This window comes from Staurois parvus, unplaced genomic scaffold (genome assembly GCF_062004578.1).
Source record: "Staurois parvus isolate SC_StPar_1 unplaced genomic scaffold, SC_StPar_1.0 ptg000098l, whole genome shotgun sequence".
In the NCBI taxonomy this organism is placed as follows: domain Eukaryota; kingdom Metazoa; phylum Chordata; class Amphibia; order Anura; family Ranidae; genus Staurois; species Staurois parvus.
In genome coordinates this window covers 3,859,235-3,883,687 of record NW_028317894.1, presented here as the reverse complement: position 1 = coordinate 3,883,687, position 24,453 = coordinate 3,859,235, and the positions used below count along the sequence as shown (strand labels likewise).

Here is a 24,453-nt window from a genome sequence, read left to right as displayed (position 1 = left end):
AACTAAATTCCAGTATATATACCGCCATTTGTAGACACTATAACTTTCATGTAAACCAATTAATTCACATGTATTGGGATTTTTTTAGCGAAGACATGTAGCAGAATACATTTTGGCCTAAATTTATTAAGAAATTTGATTTTTTTTTTAATTTTTGTACTGGACATGTATTATTGCAAAAAGTAAAAAATATTGTTTTTTTTTCTTTCAAAATTGTCAATTTTGTATTTTTTTAAAATTTATAGCGCAAAAAATAAAACCGCATGACTGCGCAATTGTCAGTTAAAGTAACATAGTGGCCTGGTCAGAAAGGGGGGTAAATCCTCTGGACGGCAAGTTGTTAAAACGGAGTTCCACCCAAAAGTGGAAGCTCCACTTGTTTTGCCTCCTCCCCCCGCCACTGCCATATTTGGCACCTTTTCAGGGGGTGGGAGCGGATATCTAGTTTTGAGACAGGTACCCGCTCCCCTCCTTCCTCCCGCAGTCTCCTGGGAACCTTCACAGGTCCCAGAAGACTACTGGACCAATCAGGATGTGCAGCGTGGCTCGCGCATGCGCAGTGGGCACTCGGCCGTGCAGACACAAGCTGTCACAGCCTGGTGTCTACAGTTGAGATGCCGGTGCCAGGGAGAGGAGAGGGATGGCATGAGTGAGCATGTCACTGGACTCTGGGACAGGTGAGTTTGTGTTTATTAAAAGTCAGCAGCTACAGTTTTTGTAGCTGCTGACATTTAATAAACACAAAAGAGCTGGAACACCGCTTTAAGGAGTTTTTTTTCCTTGTATCTGTAGGAGCAATAGGCTTTAAATGGCTTCTGAGGATTGTGATTTTTTTTTTTTAAACAACTTTAAGGAAAGTATTTCTATCTAGGTGCACTTAATATATGCCTAGAAACAAAATATACGTGCAACTGTCACTGACATGGCTTTATTAACAAAGGGCTTAGAGTTAGCATTAGGGTTGGATTTGTTTAGTAACAGATCCAGGTGATCACTATCCAGCACTGATACAGCAATTACTTGGCTTTGTAAGAAAACAAAGCCCTATGTATTTTATACTAAGCAAATTTCATAAAAGCAGGCCGCATGGTGAAATTTGAGGCTAATTTCAGTTTGATAACTTAAAAATAAAAAAATAAAATGTTGTTCCGGTCTGTTGCCCAGTCCAATTCTACAGTGTGTGCTTTCCTCCAGCTGAAATCGTTAATAGCAGGGCATTAATGAGAATACACTTCACAACGCTGTAGCCTTGATCAGATACTGCGTAGACGGAGTCTGTCTCGTTGAAATGATATTTCATGGCACAAATGTTCAGCACTGTTACATTTTCATTATCTGCCTTCCCTCATTTGGCTCTCTTCGCCTCTCTTCTTTTTTTTTTTTCTTTTTAGCCCAGCTATGATGAGATCAACCCTGATTGGCGGAGCTCTGTGGAGAAAAGGAAAAAGATGAAAGGTAAATTAGAATTTAAGTACTTTGGCTTTTACTAGAATGAAGTTCTCCAAGCTGTATTGACCCGAGAGAAAATTGGATTCTTTGAAGGATGTGATGATTTTATGATATTGTTGTTTATAGGCTTCTTCGAAGCCAAACATATGGATTTGAAAGTCTCACTTCCACCTTTTGTGCTATTTCTTCATCCTTCCCTTATTCTGTTTTGTAACAAACACTTTTATTTGCTGAGTTTTTATTTATTGCTTGATTAATGTGCTTTCAGTGTTTATTTTTGTTTTGGTGTCCTAGTAGGGGAATTAAAGTGGAATTCCAGGCAAAAGCTAACTAATCTTAAAGACTAAGTTAACCTTTTGGGAAAAAATAATAAACGCACATATTTTTGTAGAAAAAAAAATGTGCATTTAATATTTTCTGCCCTCAAGAGCTTGCAAAGCTTTGCACTCATGATCATTAGATCCTGGGTGCAATGTCATGGTTCCTGCGGATAAGCCCTAGAGCTTTCAGCCAATACCTCCAAATGTGCTGTCAGTATGAAAGTTGCAGGGGTCATGAAGGAATTACAAGTGTGCTCATCAACGCCCTCACAGTTCATTGAGAACTACAAGACACCTACCGGTTAGGCGTATGGAACATGAGGTTCTCTCATTCATAGATTCCTGTGAGTGAATGTGGGGAGAGTATTCCCTGCCCGCTGTCACAGGAGGAGGATGGAGGGGGTGGGGAGGACATATGTTGGAGCATGTTACACCCTAAATATAGGTTAATGTGTAGCGTGCCCTAAAAGTTCAACTTTACCATTAAAATTGCTTCCTCCCACCTCTTAACATCTATGCTGACTAACCTGTGTAAGAAAGATGTGTATGCTTGCCTATTTGTTGGCAGCTTTGATCTGCTTACATTATCTGGCTCTTCTGTGTCAACCAGAGGTGGCTGCATGGGAGAGGAGTCAGCTCTGATAGTGGATGGGCCACAGGAAGCCTATGGGTGAAGTCATCATACTCGATATTGCAGCTGTTGTCAAGCGCTCTCTCCTCTCCCTAGCAGCTGGCACTGGCATAGGGGAGATCGCGTGACTGGACCAGAGCAACCTGAAAATTGGTAAGTATACATCTTTCTGACACATGTCAGTCAGAATAGGTGTTGAAAGGGGGCAGGGAGACTTTTTAAGATTAGTTAGGTTTATCCTTGAGTTCTACTTTAATTCTATGATGCTAAAGCCCACTTTGGAAACTCCTGAGTTTTTAAAGGGACTTTTTTTCTCTGATGAAAAAAGCTCACAGTTTTCAGATCTTTATTTCTCTTTCTTCAAAGTTAACAAGTATGCTATAGCAAATTTATGTGTTGGCCTTAGCAACCAGTTAGGTTCCTACTGTTATTTCTAGAGCACTGGTTAAAAAATGAAATAAGGGCCACATTGCTGAGACCTACTGGGGAGCAAGCAAGGTTGGTGACCTAGGCATAAATTATTTCTTTGATGCACTGCACTTATGTAACCACTGCCAGAGCAGGTAATAAATTGCTAGAAGGAGGAGACCTAGCATTTAGTCAGCTAAGCCCTTCCCAGCCCGCAAATCCTGAAAAGCAGAATAAACAGTACATGTACAGAGATTTTTGCTGTCTACACCTGTTGCTCTCAGTCCCACAGACTTGTAGTTTGCTACATCGTACTGTTGATAAATAGAGAATGCATAAAAACCGAATAAAAACAAGGAAATAATATATAAAATATTTCTTTGCACAGCTACCCAACACCACCAATAACCTATTTGTAGAACTAGCTAACACCAAAAAAACATTTCACATATACCTCAAGACTAATTTATATAATAAACAAGAGTAGCGCCCCACTTCTTATAGTGATAAAAATCTAAACTTATATGCACAAAAAAAAATACTAATAAGTCCCCCAGCCAAAAACATTTACATCAAATAAATTCCAATAACATTTCTGATCCAAAATTAGTGTTGAAAAAAAAAACTTTAAATGGCACGCCACTCAAAAGTGTCACAAACTTATGTGCTCCAAAAAAATCATAAGCTTGTAAAGATTTATTAACCACCTGCGGACCACTGCAAGTATACTTATACAGTGGATATAAAAAGTCTACACACCCCTGTTAAAATGTCAGTTTTGTATGATGTAAAAAAATAAGACAAAGATAAATAATTTCAGAACTTTTTTAACCTTTAATGTGACCTATAAACTGTACAACTCATTTGAAAAACAAACTGAAATCTTTTAGGGGGGGAGTAAGCATAAAAAAATTACAATAATGTGGTTGCATAAATGTGCACACCCCCTTCTAACTTGGGGATGTAGCTGTGTTCAGAATTAAGCAATCACATTCAAAATCATGTTAAATAGGAGTCAGTACACACCTGCCATCATTTAAAGTGCCTCTGATTAACCCCAAATAACGTTCAGCTGTTCTAGTAGGTCTTTCCTGACATTTTCTTAGTTGCATCCTACAGCAAAAGCCATGGTCCGCAGAGAGCTTCCAAAGCATCAGAGGGATTTCATTGTTAAAAGGTATCAGTCAGGAGAAGGGTACAAAAGAATTTCCAAGGCATGGAACACATTGAATACAGTCATCAAGTGGAGAAAATATGGTGCAACAGTGACATTGCCAAGAACTGGACGGCCCTCCAAAATTGATGAAAAGACGAAAAGAAAACTGGTCTGGGAGGCTGCCAAGAGGCCTGCAGCAACATTAAAGGAGCTGCAGGAATATCTGGCAATTACTGGCTGTGTGGTACATGGGACAATAATCTCACGTATTCTTCATATGTCTTGGCTATGGGGTAGAGTGGCAAGACGGAAGCCTTTTCTCATGAAGAAAAACATCCAAGCCCGGCTAACTTTTGCAAAAACACATCTGAAGTCTCCCAAAAACATGTGGGAAAATGTGTTCTGGTCTGATGAAACCAAGGTTGAACTTTTTGGCCATATTGGTTGGCACAAAACCTTCAGGCTTCTGCTAGAAAGTTGAACATAAAGAGGAACTTCATCTTTCTGCATAACAACGACCCAAAGCATATATCCAAATCAACAAAGGAATGGCTTTACCAGAAGAAGATTAAAGTTTTGGAATGGCCCAGACAGAGCCCAGACCTGAATCTGATCGAAAATCTGTGGGGTGATCTGAAGAAGGCTGTGCACAGGAGATGCCCTCTCAATCTGACAGATTTGGAGGAAGAGTGGGCAAATATTGCCAAGTCAAGATGTGTCATGCTGATAGGTTCATACCCAAAAGGACTGAGTGCTGTAATAAAATCAAAAGGTGCTTCAACAAAGTATTAGTTTAAGGGTGTGCACACTTATGCAACCATATTATTTTAGTTTTTTATTTTTACTTCTCTCCACCTAAAAGATTTCAGTTTGTTGTTCAACTGAATTGTACAGTTTATCGGTTACATTAAAGGTGGAAAAAGTTCTGAAATGATTTATCTTTGTCTCATTTTTTTTTTAATCACAGAAACCTGACATTTTAACAGAGGTGTGTAGACTTTTTATATCCACTGTATGTACGTGATCGGCCTTCTTCCGGGTTATCCCTGCCAACCCGTGCCATGACTGCACGAGTTTGGTAGTTGATTTCAGTCATTGATTTTGGCTGAAGTCAGCTGATCCGCTGTGTCTGATCACACAGAGTTCTGTGTTTACAAAACAGAGAACTCTGTGTACAGAGAACAGTGATCTAGCTGTTTTTTTCTCCCCCTGAAAAGCAGGGAGAAAAAAAAACAGCCATATAGTAAAGTAAAAGCAGCATATATTACACTCATTACACATTGCTAGGCACACAATTAATCCCAGTATGTGTATACTGTATATTCATATTTTTGAATGCTACACTTGTTTATTACCGGATTTTTCGCCGTATATGACGCACTTTTTGTTCCCCAAAACTGGGGGGGAAATGTCAGTGCGTCTTATGGGGTGAATATGGAGCGGCCGGTCCGGTATTTCCACCGCGGCCGTGTCAGAATACCGGGCCGGCCGCTCAGCTCTGCAGCGGGACCTTACCTGTTCTTCTATCCAGCGGCGTGCTGTCTTCCCGGCTTCTGTAGTGTGGGCACTGGGCATGACAGCCGGGTGCCAAGTGCGCATGCGCAAGAAGCGGTGCTTTTTGTGAATGGTAAGGCGGTACCTGGGACACATGACAGATCCCAGAAGCCGCCGGACCAATCACAAAGCGCAAGTGCTTCTCGCTCATGCGCACTGGGCACCCGGCTGTCATGCCGAGCGCCCTTACAGAAGCCAGGAAGACAGCGCGCGGCTGGATCGAGGAACAGGTAAGATCAAACAAAAACTCTGCGGAAGTAAGAGCGGGTACCTGTCAAATTCAGGTACCCGCTCCCCACCCTCCCCAAAGGTCAGCAGTCATCTGTACTGTCCGCAGTCTCTGGTCATCCCTGTGCTGTCCGCAGTCTATGGTCATCTCCTGTACTGTGTCCGCAGTCTCTGGTCATCCCTGTGCTGTCTGCAGTCTCTGGTCATCCCTGTGCTGTCCGCAGTCTCTGGTCATCTCCTGTACTGTGTCTGCAGTCCATTAGTTCAGAATTTTTTTTTTTTCCTGTTTTCTGCCTCTAATACCTAGGTGCGTCTTATGGTCAGGTGCGTCTTATACGGCGAAAAATACGGTATATAAAAACAAGGAATACTTACACAGGTCTAATCTAGCAATGCTCCCAATGGACAAAAAATGCATGAATGTAATCTGCTTGGTCCAAAACAAGTTTCATCCCATTTTTTAACAGAAAAGCACCTCAAAATGACAGTTCATATTTGACTTTTTTTTGTTAACACAAATATTTATTCTCTTTTTCTTTGATAAACAGAACAGAATGCTGTAGATTTAGTTCTTTCCAAAGTCACTTCAAAAGGATTTATAATTAAAAATATAAAAAATAGGAACTGTTCTTGTTAACCAAGTATGCTTTGCAGAATAGTAATTGTTATGAGCAGTTGCCAATAAAATCGGAATTTAAATAATGAAATACAAATTATACCTTCTGATCCTTTCATAGTACTCATCCCTTGTCATTTCTGCATCACGGTAATATTAAAGGTGGAGGCTTTTGAGGAAGAAGGTCCAAAATGGACAGTACTGTGCTTTTAAGTTTAATCTCCCATGTTCCTTTGTATGTTTTCTTTTGTGTAGATTAAGTGCAGCATTCGTAAACAGTGAAATCCCTCAAACGGCGCCAAGCGCATTGAGAATTGTCATTAATTGGCTGTAGAAAGAATACTACAAGCAAGTGAGCAGACAGCCGCAGCTTATTTTAATTTCTCTGTTGTTTGATGTTGCATATATTATCCTGTTATTGAGTTTACTATGGTGGCTACTATGTTGTCTTATGAATTGATGTCTTGTGTCTTTGCATAGATAAAGAATCCTATTATTCGCTGATGGATATAAATTGGTGGGCAGACAATGCTGTGATTTTGGCCCGCTGTTCTGGTTCTTTGACTGTTTCCTCTGTAAGAACGTTAAAAAATTTGCTGGGGAAGTCCTGCGAATGGTTTGAACCCTCTCCTCAGGTGACTGCCGCACATGATGGAGGCTTTCTTAGCCTAGAGGTAAACCATTACCAATATTTTTATTTATTATTTTATTTATTTCAGGTACTTATATAGCGCCGTCAATTTACGCAGCACTTTACACATATATCTTGTACATTCACGTCAGTCCCTAACCCTCAAGGGGTGTACAATCTAAGGTCCCTAACTTACATTCATACATACACATATTAGGGCCTATTTAGACAGGATCCAGTTAACCTACCAGCATGTCTTTGGAGAGTGGGAGGAAGCCAGAGCCCGGAGGCAACCCACGCAGGCACAGGGAGAACATGCAAACTCCAGGCAGGTGGTGCTGTGGCTGTGATATTTTGAAAAGTAGTGGATGTTGTGCGGAAGGATGCTGTGTTAGGGGCATGCAAGGGAGCTTGTTCCTACATGTGAATGGTATGTGGAACAAAGTTTTAATTTTTATGACACTGCGGTGACTCAGTACTCTGTGCTGCTTGTGAGATTTAGTGTCACTTTAAAAAGTTAGGCAATAAAATGCATCACTTAAACTCCAAACTAACCACAATAATTGATGGCTAACATGGTACATAATACTCCTAAGAGTGCAAAGCAATAGGATTTATTGTTCTAGGTAGAATTGTTCAAAGTGAAGCTGTAGCATTTTTAAAATCACTTTACCCAATACATTGTATTTACCTAAGGCTTGCTTCACACAGGCCTCAGCTTGTATAAGAGCAGAATGAGCAGCAAACTTTTCCAAAGCATTAGCAGGTCTTTCAACAACCTTTTAAAGTGCCATTCAGCTCCAGTTTGTAAATGCTGAACACAGATCCTAATGGGAAGTAGACATGTGAGACTTGTTTTGTTCCGAATAGAAATTTGCATTATTCGGAAATTCAAATGTATCCAAATTTCCAAATTACAATAGTAACAAATTTAAATGAATCCAAAACAACAAAAAACAAATTTTATCTAAATTAACAAATTATTCAAATTCGAATTGAATTTGAAAAAATAAGCAAATTCGAAAGCAAATTCTTATTGTAATTATATTGCTGACTATTGCTTATTACCTGTCTGTATTAGTGTTAAAAGATATTGCCGTCTTCCAAAATTTGAATTTCAAAACAAATAGAATAAAACAGAATAGAAAATAAAGGAAAATAATAGAATAGAGAATAATTCAATAGAATAGAAAAAATAGAATATATCTGTATTCTGAAATTGAATTTCTAATAAAATAAAATAGAATATAGTTGTCTTTCAGAATTTAGATTTTGAAAACAATAGAATAGAATAATACAGAGTAGAATAGAATAAAACAGAATAGAAAGAATAGAATAGAAAAAAATAGAATAGGATAAAATAGAATATAGCCGTTTCCTGAAATTTGAATTTTGAATAAAAAACCAGATATTCTTCACAATGAATTCGGATTAATTCAATATTTTCAGTTTGGATTCATTGGAAAAATTTGAATCTGGTTGAAAAACAAATAAAACAGATTTCGTTACAAATGCAATGAAACAAAATGAGTAACTTAACAAATCTATCCGAAAAGAAACAATTTTTTTCGTTCTGCACATGTCTAATGGGCACTACTTGTTGAAAGCCTGGTGAAACCTGCTAGCAGCTTGTTTAAAGCAACAATCAACACTCCCATGAAGATCTGTGTATACCATTTCCAAATGGGAACTGAAGGACGCTTTAAAGGCTTAGAAAATGCTGCTTGAAATTTGCCACAAGCTTACTGAAGTTTCATAAATGCTTGATGTTCACGCTTATCCTATACATGGCGAAGCATGTGTGAAACAGGCCTAATCATGTTTGGTTCTATAATAGCTCTCAGTACTGTGTATGTGCAAACCCTGAAGTGTGTATTGTTTGGTTCATAACCGTAGAAACCGGGTTTGATTGGCCCAGCTATTACTCCGAACATCGTTCTAAGAAATGTTAAACTTTAATTATCTCACTTCCTAATCCTTTGCTCTTACGGGGTTGAAACTTGATTGGATTGGAGACAGGGTGAAAAGTGGACCTTTCAGTCCTAATGAATAAATACCTGAGACGTTAGATTTATACCTTTTTATTATTAAAAAAAACTGTCATTGAGTTCCAAACCAGTGATTTTGCCTAGGACAAGATAAATTCCAAAGCTTTCTGCCAAATGCATTTCCTCAGTCTCCACTACTCCAGTGATTAGATTGCAACTTTTTAGCCAGTAGAGATGAGAGGCTGCAGCAAAAGGCTGATCTGTGTGCAGCAGGGTTTATGTGCTTGTGTCATCTGAGCTGAAATCTAAGCCCATGATATAGGTACTGCACCTGGAAAATGCTTGAAAAAAGATGGCTTCTTCTTTCTGCTGAGAAAAGCAGATGAAGGCATTGTCAGTGTGAGTACTGTGATCTCTATGAGAAGATAATAAGTGTCTGAAATTGTCTAATAAGTGTGCCTCATGTACACTGAGGATTTGGCCAGCTCTTCTGAATATCTTTTTTCCTGGCAGGAAAAAAAGTAGTGTTTAAGCGCATCATGAGTTTGGGTATTTCTTCATTTCATTGGCCAGAATATTAATTTATTCTGCCCAATAAAATGAGTGAATGCTAAATGCCTATGGCGTTTAGATGCGTTTACACGCATTTAGGCACATCAGGCAATTTTCTGCCAAAACAATCCTCTCCTGAATACACAAGTGATTTTTTTTTTTGTATTCTGAATGCCTGTAAACCCCTGTGTGTGCACGGACACGTAAGCTAACAGCTGTGAACTGTATGACTTCAATTAAGTGTCCGTGTAATTATTGCCGTGCCAGTGCTTCTGTGCAATCTTCAAAGACACAACGATGTGTTCTAGTGATCCTCCACCACCACCACAGAGAACTCACCAGATGGATATGACCATCCACTATAAGTAAGTCATAATGAGCTGGTTAGACTGAATCTTGTTTGACACCATCCACTTCACACCAGGGTTAGATGCTCCACTCTTTCTTTTACTTGTATTCCAGCCTTAACCACATAGTGGGGGAGTAGAGGGAGACTCTCGTAGTGTAAAAACTTTAAAAACATACAAATCTACTCACACTGGAAGTGCTTAGCCCAGCACTAAGGTATATGTGCATAAGTAATAGATTATGTGCAATCCTTGGGTTCCTGCTCCATATCTTGTATACCGAGCAGTCCCTTCCTATTCTATCTTGGGGATTGCCACGTCACTTCCGGGTGTAGTGTGCGGGATGATGTCACTTCCTGGCCCACCTCGACGCTGCGTTTCGATGTTCTGACGTTCTCAATTGGCGTCCCGAGAATTGCACATAATCCATTACCTGTACACATATACCTTAGTGTTGGGCTAAGCACATCTATTTTCAATAGATTGTTATATTTTTTACATTTAATAAAGTGTTTTAAAGTTTTTACCCTATGGCTGTCTCCCTCTATTTCCCCACCCCCTCATGTGATATGACATATGAGGCTGGAATACAAGTAAAAAGGAGAGTGGAGCATCTAGCCCTTGTGCAGTGGATGGTGCCAAACAAGATCCAGTATAACAAGCACATTATCACTTACCTACATTGGGTGGTCATATCCATCTGGTGAGTTCTCTGTGGTGGTGGCGGTGGAGTAGGATCACTGGAACACATCATTGTGTCTTTGAAGATTGCACAGAAGCACTTGCATGGGAATAATTGCATGGACACTCTGTTGAAGTCATACAGTTCACAACTGTGGCATATCAATGGCATAAGATTATTTTTTATGTGGACACTTTTATTTATTGATGTTGTTTGCACAGTATCATAACATTGTTTAGCATTACACTTAGCGCTGTAAAATATGTTTTTGGTGTTAGGTTTGAGTGGTATTAGCATTTTCATTATAGCTGCTTTTGTGGGTTTATGCTTTATTTTTCTTTATCCCAGCGCTGGTGCATAGTTTTTGGTTTTGGTATAACATGTAGGCTCCTTTAGAGGCAGGAAGAAAAAGTGAAACGCTCTTAAAAGTGGTGTTTTTGACACCTATTGTGAATGAGGCCAAAGTGTATGTAAAGGCAAAACTTTTTTCAGTTAGAGAAGGGAACAGATGGAACAAATCCTGCCAATTGTAATGGATATCTTTGTTTCTTATGGACCAATTCACCCTCTCTATTGTTGCTGAGACAATAAGTGATGGGAAATCCAAAATTTGAGTTGTCTTCAGAGTAAGAGGTAAGGATACCTCATCCAATGTGGATAAATATTCTTGTGACAGCTCTCCAAGATAGGAATTCTGCTCACTGGTGAGACTGTTGTGTAATCAGGACAGGAAGTGAAAGGAAACTACCCAGTGGAGTGCAAAGGGCAAATATAACCTGAAACTTTTTTTTACTCACAAGAAAAAAAAAAGTAATGTCTATGCATATACTTTAACATTGAAAATATATCTAATGCTAGGTCCATTTTCCCCATCCTTACTAATGCATAATAACCTTTATAGGGTTTAATGTAAAAAAATGGTGCCTACTTTCCTTCTTATGCTTTGCAATGTATAGTTTATTCCATTAGCACAGGTGCACTTTCTATTTCAATAGTATCTTTTTTTTTTTTTTTCCCTTGGAAAAGTACATTTTTAGCTTTAAGCATAATTTGCCTTTAATGGGAAACTCCTGTAATACTTATTCCCTTCTCTTTCTTTGTATGAGCCCAGGGTGAATAGAAGGAAATATGCTGAAATAGGCTTTTCTTGGTCATAGAGTGAGCTAAGAACTGGAGTTAATGCATATTATAATAAATTTAAGCGGTGATGTACAAGCAAAGAGGATTAAATAGCAGAATGGAGAATGGAGCTGTCTTGAGCAGATTCTGCAGTGAAATGGCAAATAATACCTGTAACTTTCTCTGTGTGCACCACTCCAGCCCCTAAGCGCTGCTTAAGGAAATTGAAAGTAAATTGTTTTAGCAGTCAGTCAACTTAATAGCCTAATAACGTTGCAGACTTTACAGTCTACTCTACCAGGCTTAAGCATATAGAAGTGATTGTGCGTATATTTGGAAGAATCTTTTAATCCTCTTTTGATTTTAACAACTGATTGTAGCCACAGGAAAATCATGGACTTATGGGTCTCTTACAACTTGTATTTTTTAGTGCATTCATCTGATACTTTTAAAAGATAAATGTATCAATTCCTGCAGGACTCAGATTTTCATAATATTCTTTTAGATGTTCCCTTCCATTTGTGTTCCTCTGTATAATGTTGGAATGGCAGATTTAGCCCTTGCATGTAAAGGATTATGCCAGCATGGTTGATCAAGGTTCTGCTTCCTGAGGACAGCTGCTAGGGAATTTCTTTTCTCAACCAAAGAAGAGTTACACTTTAAAGTGGTTCTAAAGGTAAAGGTTTTTTTTTAATGCATTCTCTGTATTAAGGTAAAAAATGTAACAATATCCTCTCCCCCTAGACCCCCTGTAAAACACCTACTTGAGTCCATTCCCGATCCAGCGCTGCACCCGTCTGCTGCAGATTTTCTCCTCTCTTCCGGGTCTTACTAGAGGATCTGAAAGCAGCAGTAGTCATTTGCTCCTGCTGTTGTCAGTGAAATCCAATGAGGAGAGAGTGGGGGGCGGGGCCAAGCTTTTTGTGTCAATGGACTCGTGCATTCGCAGAAGTGGAAGAGCGGAGAATGCTGACGAGGGTTCCAGAAGAGATGGTTCAGGGTGCTATGTGCAAAACCATTGCACTGAACTGGTAAATATAACATGTTCATTATATTAAAAAAAAAATACTGAAAAGCCTTTAGAATCACCTTAATAATCAAGATAGGTAGTGACTTTTATTGTCAGCTTTTTTCAGGCATTAACTTGTGTTCTATATTTATTATCTAATATATGCTCATCTCTCTGCTCATTTGGAGAGAAATATAACCATGTTCCTGCCTGTGTAACGTGTTTAAATGGCCACTTGTTGTCAATTTTGGAAGCCCATGTGACAGGGTGACAGCACAGGACCACACTTATAAAAATAGTAATAAACTTTATTTTATATAGCGCCTTTAAAGGTAGCTTCTCAAAACACAAGAAACACACAGGATAAATCAAAGGAACAAAGACATCATTAAGTGAAAGCTTGTTTATAGAAAAAAGTTTTTAGATTTGATATAAATGAGTTTAGAGAGGATGACTCTCTGATGTTCCTTGGAAGTGAATTCCAGAGTTTTGGAGCATAGCAGGAGAAGGCTATGTCCCCCATTAAGCGTGGTGAGTTGGGTGGACACACAGATGTCCAGAATTGAGGAGCGGAGGTTACGAGGGGGGGGGGGGATGTAAATTGACAAAAGTTCAGACAGATGATGGGCTGCCAAGCTATGAAGAGCCTTATAGGTGAGAAAAATGATCCTAAAGTCTATGCAAATCCTGATGGGTAGCCAGTGCAAGGACTCCAGGAAAGGGGTAATATGGTTATTTGTACCAGACCTAGTGAGGATTCTGGCTGCAGAATTTTGTACATATTGTAGACTAATAGTGGGTTGAGGTACACCAGCGAGTAGAGCATTGCAATAGTCAAGTCAGGAGAACACAAACGGAAGCATCAGCTTTTCAGCTAGTGTATGATAGCATAGGATGCAGCTGAGCAATGTTTCTCAAGTGGAAAAAAGATGTTCTGACACATTTTGTACATGTGGATCAAAGCTTAAGCTAGCATCAAATATCACCCCAAGATTTTTCCTTTTAGACTGATGCAAAAGTACAGTGCCTTCGATATATAGGCTACCAGGACTGGCCTTATACAACTGATAGGGGGCACCAATAAGCATGACTTCATCTTGTCACAGTTTAATTGAAGGAAATTATGAGCCATCCAAGTTTTTATATTACACATACAGTTAGATATGAGAGAAGCAAAAGTAGAGTCCGGTTTAGTGTGGATGTACATCGGAGTGTCGTCAGCATAGAAGTGATAATTGAGCCCATTTGATCTAAGCAGTTGGTCAAGTGGAAACATGAAATTCTGAAAAGTAAGGGGCCGTATATTGAGCCCTGAGGAACACCGTAACTGACTGGCCCGACTTCAGACTGAAATCCACCAAGAGAAACAAAGTGACAGTGATCAGTAAGATATGACTTTCAGAGCCAATTCTGAGATTTCAGATGTGGTTTCAAGGCGAAAGAGTATAAGATTGTGGTCTACAGTATCAAAGGCTGAACTACGATCCAGTAGAATAAGAATAGCTGGTGAGTCAGAATAAGAAGCTAAAAGAATGCCTTTAGAGACTTTGACCAAGGAGACGTCTGTGCTGTGCAATTGCCGAAAATCAGATTGGAGGGGTTCAAATAGGTTATTTAAAGCCAGGTGGTTATGTAACTGAGATATCACATCTTGCTCAAGGATCTTAGCAAGGGAGGGTAAGTTAGATATGAGGTGAACGTTGTTTAAGTTGTCCAGAGCCATGTTGGGTATTTTTGGGATGGTAGCTGCAGCTTTAAGGATTATTGGTACAGAACTGGTGCTAATGGAGTCATTTATGATATTGAGATTAATGGGGCATAGAGAACTAAAATAGGATTTAAATAAATGGGTGGGAATAGGATCAAGTATGCAGGTTGACAATTTCATATTGGAGACCAATTTAAGCAGAGATGCAGAGTCAAGTAGAGATAAGTGGGATAATAAAACTGGGTGGGTCAGGAAGTGATATGGAAGAAAGGTGTGGTGAGGTAAGAATTTGATGCCTTATGTCAATTTTTGAGGAGAAAAAAAATCTAAGAATGTTTTACAGAGCTGTGGTGAGACACTTGCCACACTTGGCAAACAGAAATAAAGTGTTGTTACGAGATAGCAGGAAGTGCCTGAATAAGGATCTTTGTGGCAGAATTACAGGGTGTTTTTTTTTTTTTTTTAACACTTTATTTAAATGGTGCGACATTCACAAAGGTGTACAAAATGTTTTACTAAAGAGAAACATGTTAACATGAGAGGTCATGTTTTTATCTTATTCGTTGGTTAAACAAGACTTTATCTTTTCCATTGTTTGACTAATAGGCCTCATGTACAGTGGACATTACAAAAACACCAGTAGTGTTAGCTGTAAAATGCAGCAAAAACATGAGGTTTGTTGCATTTTTTAGTGTTTTTGCATTTGCGTTTTTCAGTGCTTGTGGTTGTAGCATTTTTTTTACATTTTTTGTTATTTTTTTAACCGGTACCCGCATGGCCAATAGCACAAAGGCGGCCGGGTGAGCAGCTCGTCCCTCCTGGTGGACGCCATATGGCGTCCTTTCAGTCATGCACCCGCACACAGGCGGCACAATCTGTTACCGGCCATGTACTTCTGACACGGCCGATGACAGATCTGTGTACCAGCCCCGTTTCCAATACCATGTGACCTGTTGTGACCAATCACAGCAGGTCACATGACAGTTGTATACAATGGATGGCTTCCTTTCATGCCATCCATTGTATACTAGTGTGTCTAGCTGTGAATGGTCACAGCGATCACATGCACAAGCTGGGCTAATCACAGCCCAGCTGTGTCATGTGATTAGCCGTGGCCAAATCACAGCTAAGCACAAAAAAAAATCCCTGAATGAATCAATGTCATTCAGGTAAATGCTTGCTTATAGCAAAGTAATTCTTTGCTATAAGCAAATTGTGTAAAAAAAAAAAAAAAAAAATATTGATCACTTCCCCAAAGTAGTACAATGTTACATTATACTACTTTGGTCATAGTGTAATATGAAAAACAAAATCTTAAAAAAAGAGAAAACATTTAATAAAAAATTAAAAACGAATAAAAAAATAAAACAAATTATATATTATTTTTTTTTCGTACTGTCACAAGCAGTGTCCCTGATCACCACCATGCCAGTTATATGATGACACTGTACTGCACTGGTGACAGTATGTAAAAAAAAAATAGTGAAAATAATTTTTTCATTTTCCGAAAAAATATGACAAACAAATTACAACTTCAAAAAACTCGCCATGCCTCTTATGAAGTACGTCGGACTGTCTACTTTGCAAAAAGGGGTCATTTGGGGGATATCTGTACTGTTCTGACATTCTTGGACCTCAAGAAATTAGATTGTCCGTCAGTACTTCAGGATTGATCAATATTCAGATATATCCCATAGTTTGTGAACGCTATAACTGTCCAACAGGCTAAATAATAAACACTAATTTGAGTTATTTTCACCAAAGACATGTAGCAGAATACATCTTGGCCTAAATTTATGAAGAACAATTATTTATTTGCAAACTTTTATAACAGAAACAAAGAAAAATGTGGGGTTTTTTTTCAAAATTTTCGGTCTTGTTTTTGTTTAGCAAAAAATAAAAACCCCAGTGTTACTTAAATACCACCAAAAGAAAGCTCTAGTTGTGTGAAGAAAATGATAAAATTTTAGTTTGGGTACAATGTTGTATGACTGCGCAATTGTCATTCAAAGTGTAAGAGCACTGAAACCTGTAAATGGCCTGGGCAGGAAGGGGGTAAAAGTGTCCTGTATGGAAGCGGTTAAGCAAAACTGTACTCCCACAAAAGCTTGAGGCTCAAAAATGCTCAAAAAATGCTAGATAGCCACGTTTTGCACTGTTAGAGTGTAGTTACTGCTGGAAAAGAAATGCAGTAGTTCTGGGTTTTTTTCCAGCCTGAAAACGTCCTTGCCAAAAAATGCTTTTAAAAGCTTATGTGTGCATAGACACATAGGATAACATGTTGGGGAGTTTACTATCTGCTGAATAAAAGGATGACGCCCAAAACAGCAGCTGTAAAAATGCGCAATGCGCAATGTGCATGTGGCCATAGAGTTAAGGCCAAGTTTTTTTTTTTTCTACATAAGAGCCATGGAAATGGGATTAAACAGGCAGGGTTAGACAATGCATGTCATACAAAACTTGGTAATAAAGATAAGTAGGTGAGTGCTTCTGGTGTTTCAGCTACATTTGTGTTAGTAGACATAGCCAGTGTCTGGGGTTGTCTATTAGTATATGGTTAAACTTGTTGAGCTGGACGTCTTTTGCAAGGTTGATCTTGGAATTGAGAGTATTCAGAGGCAGAGGTGTTTCCCAGTAGAAAAGTTCAGTGGGAAGGGAAAGTAAGGAAAAGCTAAGATGATTGAGGAAAAAAGGGGGGGGGGTTACAAAACAAGGGCATGGGTGAGCAGAGGGGTGGGGGTTAGGGTCAAGCAAGCAAACGCAATGATGTCGTTGTATAAACCAATTCAAATTGGTTTGTGAGGTGCAAGGCTGGACCATGGTACAGTTGTCCTCAGCTAAATGGGAAGTCACACTTCAGAAGATAGCCACTCTTCATTGTTGTCTAGGTGTTAGGAGAAATGACCCATGCAGTCAATTGGGTTCTTAAAAGCTGGCCAGATTGTATAGCAATGTATTTATCTAGATTGTTGCTAGAAAAGCCTCTAGCTTTTTCCACGTTTGCCGTGTAGTTCAGTTTATATAGCTATCTAGAGATATGACATGGTTTCTGCAGTGCCGGGTGATATGTACTCCCTAATTTGTATATTATTCAGAAGGGGATAACCAGAAATGCTAAGCACTTCTAGGCATATGGTTGAATACACAGCTGGGAAGGAAAAAACATATGGGAAGTCACACTAGTGTGCAAAAGTTTTATGCATGTGTGAAAAAATGCTGTCAGTTAAGAATGCTTTCAGAAATAGAAGTGTTAATAGTTTATTTTTATCAATTAACAAAATAGAAGGTAAATGAACAGAAGAGAAATCTGAACCAAATCAATATTTGCTGTGATCACCCTTTGCCTTCAAAACAGCATCAATTCTTCTAGGTACACTTGTGCACGGGTTTTGGAACAACCTACCTGCCGAGTTCCTTCAAACATCTTGGAGAATCAACCACAGATCTTCTGTGAATATAGGCTGCCTCAAATCCTTCTGTCTCTTCATGCAATCGCAGACAGACGTGTGCAAGTGTACCTAGAAGAATTGATGTTAGTTTCAAACCAAAGGGTGGTCACACCAAATATTGATTTTTTTTCTTCTGTTCATTTACTTTCCGTTTTGTTAATTGACAAAAATAAACTATTAACACTTCTTTCTCTGAAACCATTCTTAATTTACAGGTTTTTTTTCACACCTACCTAAAACTTTTGCTCAATACCGTGTGTATGTTTGTATGTATATGTATGTGTATATATATATATATATATATATATATATATATATATATATATATTTATTTGTATCACCCAATTGGACAAAGATGATAATACTGATTCACAATCCTTTGAACAAACTGAAGGTGGAAAAGTGACATTAGGAAGCTACATTGCTGAAACAAGAAGTGAGTGTGTGACCTGGCTATGCATTGTGGCAAGGGTTTTTAAATCAAAAGGCTGGCTGGACAGAATTATAAATCATCTGGTAAATCACTAAACATATGGTATATCTATATCAACTGTGTATTGTTTTTTTTTTTTTTGTGCTTGGTATTGCTTTAAATTGTTGATATTATTACATTTGCTGTGAACTAGTTTAAACATTTTATTTATTGCGACTAGGAGATTTCTTTCTTGTATTTGTTTGTTTATTTATTATAGTTATTCCACTTATTTATACTATGGTGACATATTCTACAGATCTTTACCTAAATTATTCATATCAGTTCTGGTCCCCTAAGGAGCTAAAAACATAAATGATCCCAGTTATGTCTTTTTTTGAGAGGAAACTGGAGCACTTGGAGGAAACCAATACAGGGGGGAAATATAAATAATACACAGATATTGTTCTTTCAAACTGAATTCAGATTGGAATGTTACTTGGATAAAACATCTATAGCATGAAAATTTTAGTACTTTGTATTTCAGTGTAAACAAGCTATTTTTGGTGGTCCAGTTATGGGGGGGCCAGTGTGATTTTGAGTGATGTTATAATTTAGTGTTATAGGGTTAGGTTATAGTGACACTATCACTTAAATAACAAACAAAAATGGCTAGTTAACTCTTTGCTTCATGGAATTACTACAGCCTCCATCAGATCTTTAGTATTCAGAACTTTCTGTAGGTTTCTGATACTTGAAGTTATGGTTCCATCTTCTGTGCAACAATCAGGAGCCTATAATGTACAACAGCTTATAGAATAAAGGCTTTTGTAATAGAACACACAGCACAAGATACAAAGTGCAAAGGTCTGGAGTATTTAGCATAGTGCTGCATGGATGGTCATGGTGGTGGTTTTTTGACTATCAACTTTAAAGTAATTTGTGCTCCCCAGGCATTGGTGGTTGTACCAAACTTTTCATCAGAGTTGGATGAGTTCCCCTTTTTCTATTCCTCAGCCCTCGTTCCCTACCACCCTCCCTTCCTAAGAGGCAAACGTTATCTCCTGAGTGACAGATGGTGGGGGGTCAACACAGGTGAAGGCATCCCTGGTTGGGTGCTAGCAGTCTGGGGAAAATGTAACCTTTCTCACCTACGTTCTGAAAAGGCCAGCATTTCTCAGAGAATTGGGAAGCACTGACCCAAAACTGTGTAAGCCCACACATCATAAAACTGACCAGCAGTAATTGAACATTCCTCAGGTCAACTGTATGTTTCATATCATGGAGTATGAAGCTGTTAAGTTTAATTCAGAGTTCCCTCAGAGGGATTTTTAAAAAGAGACAGGCTAGCAAGCCTGCAAGTTAGAGTGTAACAGATCTTCCGAACTGAACATCGTAACAAAAGGAGATCAAGGAATCATCCTGCTCTGCAACTTGGATCTGCAAACCAAGGCTAAGGGCAAGTAACTTAACCCTGTAATTTCCTTCCTATTATCTCTTTGCTGTATCTTTATATACATATATATATATTTTCGTGACATCTCTTTGTACATATTTTATTGCACCTGTTTGACTCTTTTAGTACTAAATCTTTCTTTCTGAAAGTGTTAAACTGTTTTTAAGCGCTTAGTTGCAATTCACGAATTCCTGCCTTTTGAAGAGAGGCTACTGTGTTTGTTTAATTCTCTGCCCAATTGACCATATTGGACAGGTGACTTTTCAATCATTATAGTGTATATTTGGTAATGGGAGTTTCCCAATCTCCTTTTTTTTAAAAAGTGGTGGTGGCAGTTTGAAAGGGTTAGTTGCGTAATTAACCCGACCCAGTAACAAGCGCATTCAGGCTGCAGGCACAGATTGTAGCTGGGCAATCATTGTGCTGGGTGTGGCCTTGTTACGCGCGTCCCATCGCGGTTTTAGATCAGCCGGTCCTTCGGTCACGAGTTTGGTGAGAAGGTCTGGGGACTGACGCTGCGGGCGTGACGTATTATTGTTAGTCGCGGTCGTGCGATTGTCGCATGTTGGTGGCGGCGATCGTGACAGTGGTCAGTGGGTGAGTTTGAATTACTTAGTTACATAGTCTGGTTGAAAAAAAGACACAAGTCCATCCAGTTCAACCAACAGAAGGGAAAAATTATACAATTCTATATACACAGTCGTATACCAGCAGTGGATCCAAAGGAAAGCAAAAAACCCAGAAAAGCATGATCCAGTTTGCTTCAGCAGGAGGAAAGATTCCTTCCTGATCCCTCAAGAGGCAATCGGATATTCCATGGATCAACTTTACCTATAAATATTAATATCCAGGTATATTATGTATATTCAGGAAATAATCCAGGCATTTTTTTAAATAATCTACTGAGCTAGCCAGAACTACCTCTTGAGGGTGCCCATTCACTTTGACTCACTGGCTGTGATTGACATTGTCTCAGCCAATGAGGAGAGGGAGTCCTGGGATAGCCGAGACTCCAGCGCATATTGCTCGATCGAGAGGGAGCTTAGGTAGGTATTTTGGCTTAGGTAGGTAGTTTAGGGGCTGGGAGGGATGCTACACAGAGAAGATTTTCTACCTTCATGCATAGTATGCATGAAGGAAAAAACCTGGAGTCTTACAACCACTTTAATCTCCCCGAGAGAATAATTCAGTTTCTCTAATCTTTCCTCATAGCTGAGCACCTCCATGCCTATCAGTTTGGTTGCCCTTCTTTGCATTTTCTCCAGTTCCCAATATCCTTTTTGTGAGTTTGTGCCCAAAATTGAACTGCATATTCCAGATGAGGTCTTACTAATGATTTGTACAGGGGTAATACGATATCTCTCTCTCTCTCTCTCTCTCTGTAGTCTATACCTCTCTTAATACAGAAAGGATTTTACTCACTTTAGAAACCGCAGCTTGGCATTGCATGCCATTATTAAGCCTATGATCCTCCAGAACTCCCAGATCCTCTCCACCATTGATTCCCCCAGTTGTACTCCCCCTAGTACAGCAATGGGCAAACTACGGCCCGCGGGCCGTATACGGCCCGGCGGACCCTTTAATCCGGCCCGCGGAGCTAGGCTCCCGCTAGGCTCCTCTCGCAGTCCGCCCTGAAGACCGGTGTAGCATGAAAATCTGTCTCCAATGAGGATCTGTCCCCCTCGACGTATCTGCGCATGTGCCGGAGATCGCCAATCGGCTGCTAATGCCTGAAACTGGCACATGCGCAGATACGTCGAGGGGGACAGATCCTCATAGGAGACAGATTTTCATGCTACACCGGAACGGCGCGGGAATACGGCGAGAGGAACACGCAGAGTAAAGGTAAGTGAATTGACACAGGGGGGACTTGGGGACTTAATATGGGGAATGAATAACTATAGGGGGGATGAATTAATATGGGGAATGAATTAATATGGGGAATGAATTACTATAGGGGGGATGAATTACTATATGGGGGATGAATTACTATATGGGGGATGAATTACTATATGGGGGATGAATTACTATGGGGGATGAATTAATATATGGGGGATTAATTACTATAGGGGGGATGAATTACTATGGGGGATGAATTACTATGGGGGATGAATTACTATGGGGGATGAATTACTATATGGGGGATGAATTACTATATGGGGGATTAATTGCTATATGGGGGATTAATTAATATGGGGGATGAATTAATATGGGGGATGAATTACTATATGGGGGATGAATTACTATGGGAGATGAATTACTATGGGGGATGAATTACTATGTGGGGGATGGATTACTATATGGGGGATGGATTACTATATGGGGGATGGAATACTATATGGGGGATGGATTACTATATGGGGGATGGAATACTATATGGGGGATGAATTACTATATGGGGGATTAATTACTATGCTTACTATGGGGGAATATTACTATACTTACTATGGATGACACATACACATCATTCATCTACTCTTGGTCCGGCCCCCGGGTCCAATATATGAACCCATTGCGGCCCTCAAGTCAAAAAGTTTGCCCACCCCTGCCCTAGTATGTATGATGCATGCATATTCTTAGCCCCCAAGTGAATACCTTTACATTTATCAACATTAAACCTCATTTGCCACACAGTTGCCTAATTGAACAGTGCATTGAAGTCAGCTTGTAAGTTGAAGACATCCTGGAAGGATATTATTCCACTGCATAGCTTGGTGTCATCTGCAAACACTGAAGTGGTATTTTTAATCCCAGACCCTATATCATTTATAAATATATTAAATATAAGGGTCCCAGCACTGAACCTTGGGGTACACCACTAATAACGCTATTCAGCGTATGTATCAAGCCTGTAGACTTTACCTTACAGATTAGCCTTGTGTGGGAAAATGTATCAGATGCTTTTGCAGAATCTAAGTATACTATACCCACAGCCACCCCTTTTGTCTAAGGTTTTGCTCACCTCCTCATAAAAAGAAATCAGATTTGTTTGACAACTTCTGTCTTTCATGAATCCATGCTGACTGTAGCGTAAAAATTTTTTTTCTATTAGGAGCTCATCCATGTGGTCTTTACACTCTCCAATATCTTCCTAACTATAGAAGTTAAACTAACTGGTCTATAGTTACTTGGTAAAGATGTTGATTCCTTATAAACGTTAATCCCTTTAACTACTTGCCCTCCAGATGATTTAGCCCCCAGTCCATTTTTTGCGATATGGCACTGTTACTTTAACTGACAATTGCGTGGTCGTGCAATGCTGCACCCAAAATAAATGTATGTCCTATTTTTCCCACAATAGAGCTTTCTTTCAGTGGTATTTGATCACCTGTGCAGTTTTTATTTTTGCGCTATAAACAAAAAAAGGTCGTCAGTTTTGAGGAAAAAAAAACAAAACAATATTTTGACTTTTTGCTATAAAACATATCCAGTAAAAAAAATGTGAAAAATCTAATTTAGTCATACATTTAGGCCCAAATTTATTCTGTTACATGTCCTTGCTAGAAAAAAGTTCCCAATATGTGTAAATTAATTGGTTTACGTGAAAGTTATAGCGTCTATAAATGGCAGTATATATACTGGAATTTCTTTTTTTATTCTTTTTACTAGGAATGGTGGCGATCAGCAACTTACAGTGGGACTGCGACGGGCATTCTGAAACTGGGGGCAACTGACTTGGTGTCACTGACATTCCCAGTGACACCAATACAGTGATCAGTGCTAATAAAAAGCACTGATACTGTACTAATGGCACTGGGCAGGAAGGGGTTAACGTGGGGTGATCAAAGGGTTAACTGTGTGATGTGTACTGTTTCACAGTAAGCTGTGTCTGTGCTTTCAACTGTAAGCACACTGCTTTGTATGGCTATGCTAGCAGAGCCATACAACGCAGGGTGCTAGAGCTGACAGGGGAGAGAACTGTATTGTTTACATACAATTCTCTCCCCCCCACTGTCAGTAATACTAGGCGATCACTGGGTACCGGCAGGTAAGCATCCTAAAGCAAAAGCAATGGTCCGCAGAGAGCTTCCAAAGCATCAGAGGGATCTCATTGTTAAAAGGTATCAGTCAGGAATAGGGTACAAATGAATTTCCATTCATTAGATATACCATGGAACACAGTGGAGTCAGTCATCAAGTGGAGAAAATATGGCACAACAGTGACATTACCAAGAACTGGACGTCCCTCAAAAATTGATGAAAAGACGAGAAGCATACTGGTCTAGGAGGCTGCCAAGAGACCTACAGCAACATTAAAGGAGCTGCAGGAATATCTGGCTAGTACTGGCTGTGTGGTACATGTGACAACAATCTCCTGTATTCTTCATACATTATGTCTGGATAGAGTGGCAAGACGGAAGCCTTTTCTTACGAAGAAAAACATCCAAACCCTGCTAAAGTTTGCAAAAACACATCTGAAGTCTCCCAAAAGCATATGGGAAAATGTGTTCTGGTCTGATGAAACCAAGGTTGAACTTTTTGACTACAATTCCAAAATATATGTTTGGCGCAAAAACAATACTGCACATCACCAAAAGAACACCATACCCACAGTGAAGCATGGGGGTGGCAGCATCATGCTTTGGGGCTGTTTCTTCTGCTGGAACTGGGGCCTTAGTCAAGGTAGAGGAAATTATGAACAGTTCCAAATACCAGTCAATATTGGCAAACAATCTTCAGGCTTCTGCTAGAAAGCTGAAGATGAAGAGGAACTTCATCTTTCAGCATGACAACGACC

General features: G+C 39.3%; 1 protein-coding gene across 2 annotated transcripts in view; it reads left to right on the top strand.

The window, feature by feature from the left end:
- NBAS (NBAS subunit of NRZ tethering complex) overlaps positions 1 to 24,453 on the top strand; it is a 1,021,307-nt gene that overhangs the window by 127,075 nt on the left and 869,779 nt on the right. For both annotated transcript variants that reach the window (XM_089671087.1, XM_089671086.1), the window contains exons 13-14: positions 1,392 to 1,455; positions 6,843 to 7,036. In XM_089671087.1, the coding sequence (XP_089527213.1) occupies positions 1,392 to 1,455; positions 6,843 to 7,036 (258 nt within the window). The remainder of the gene's footprint in view (positions 1 to 1,391; positions 1,456 to 6,842; positions 7,037 to 24,453) is intronic.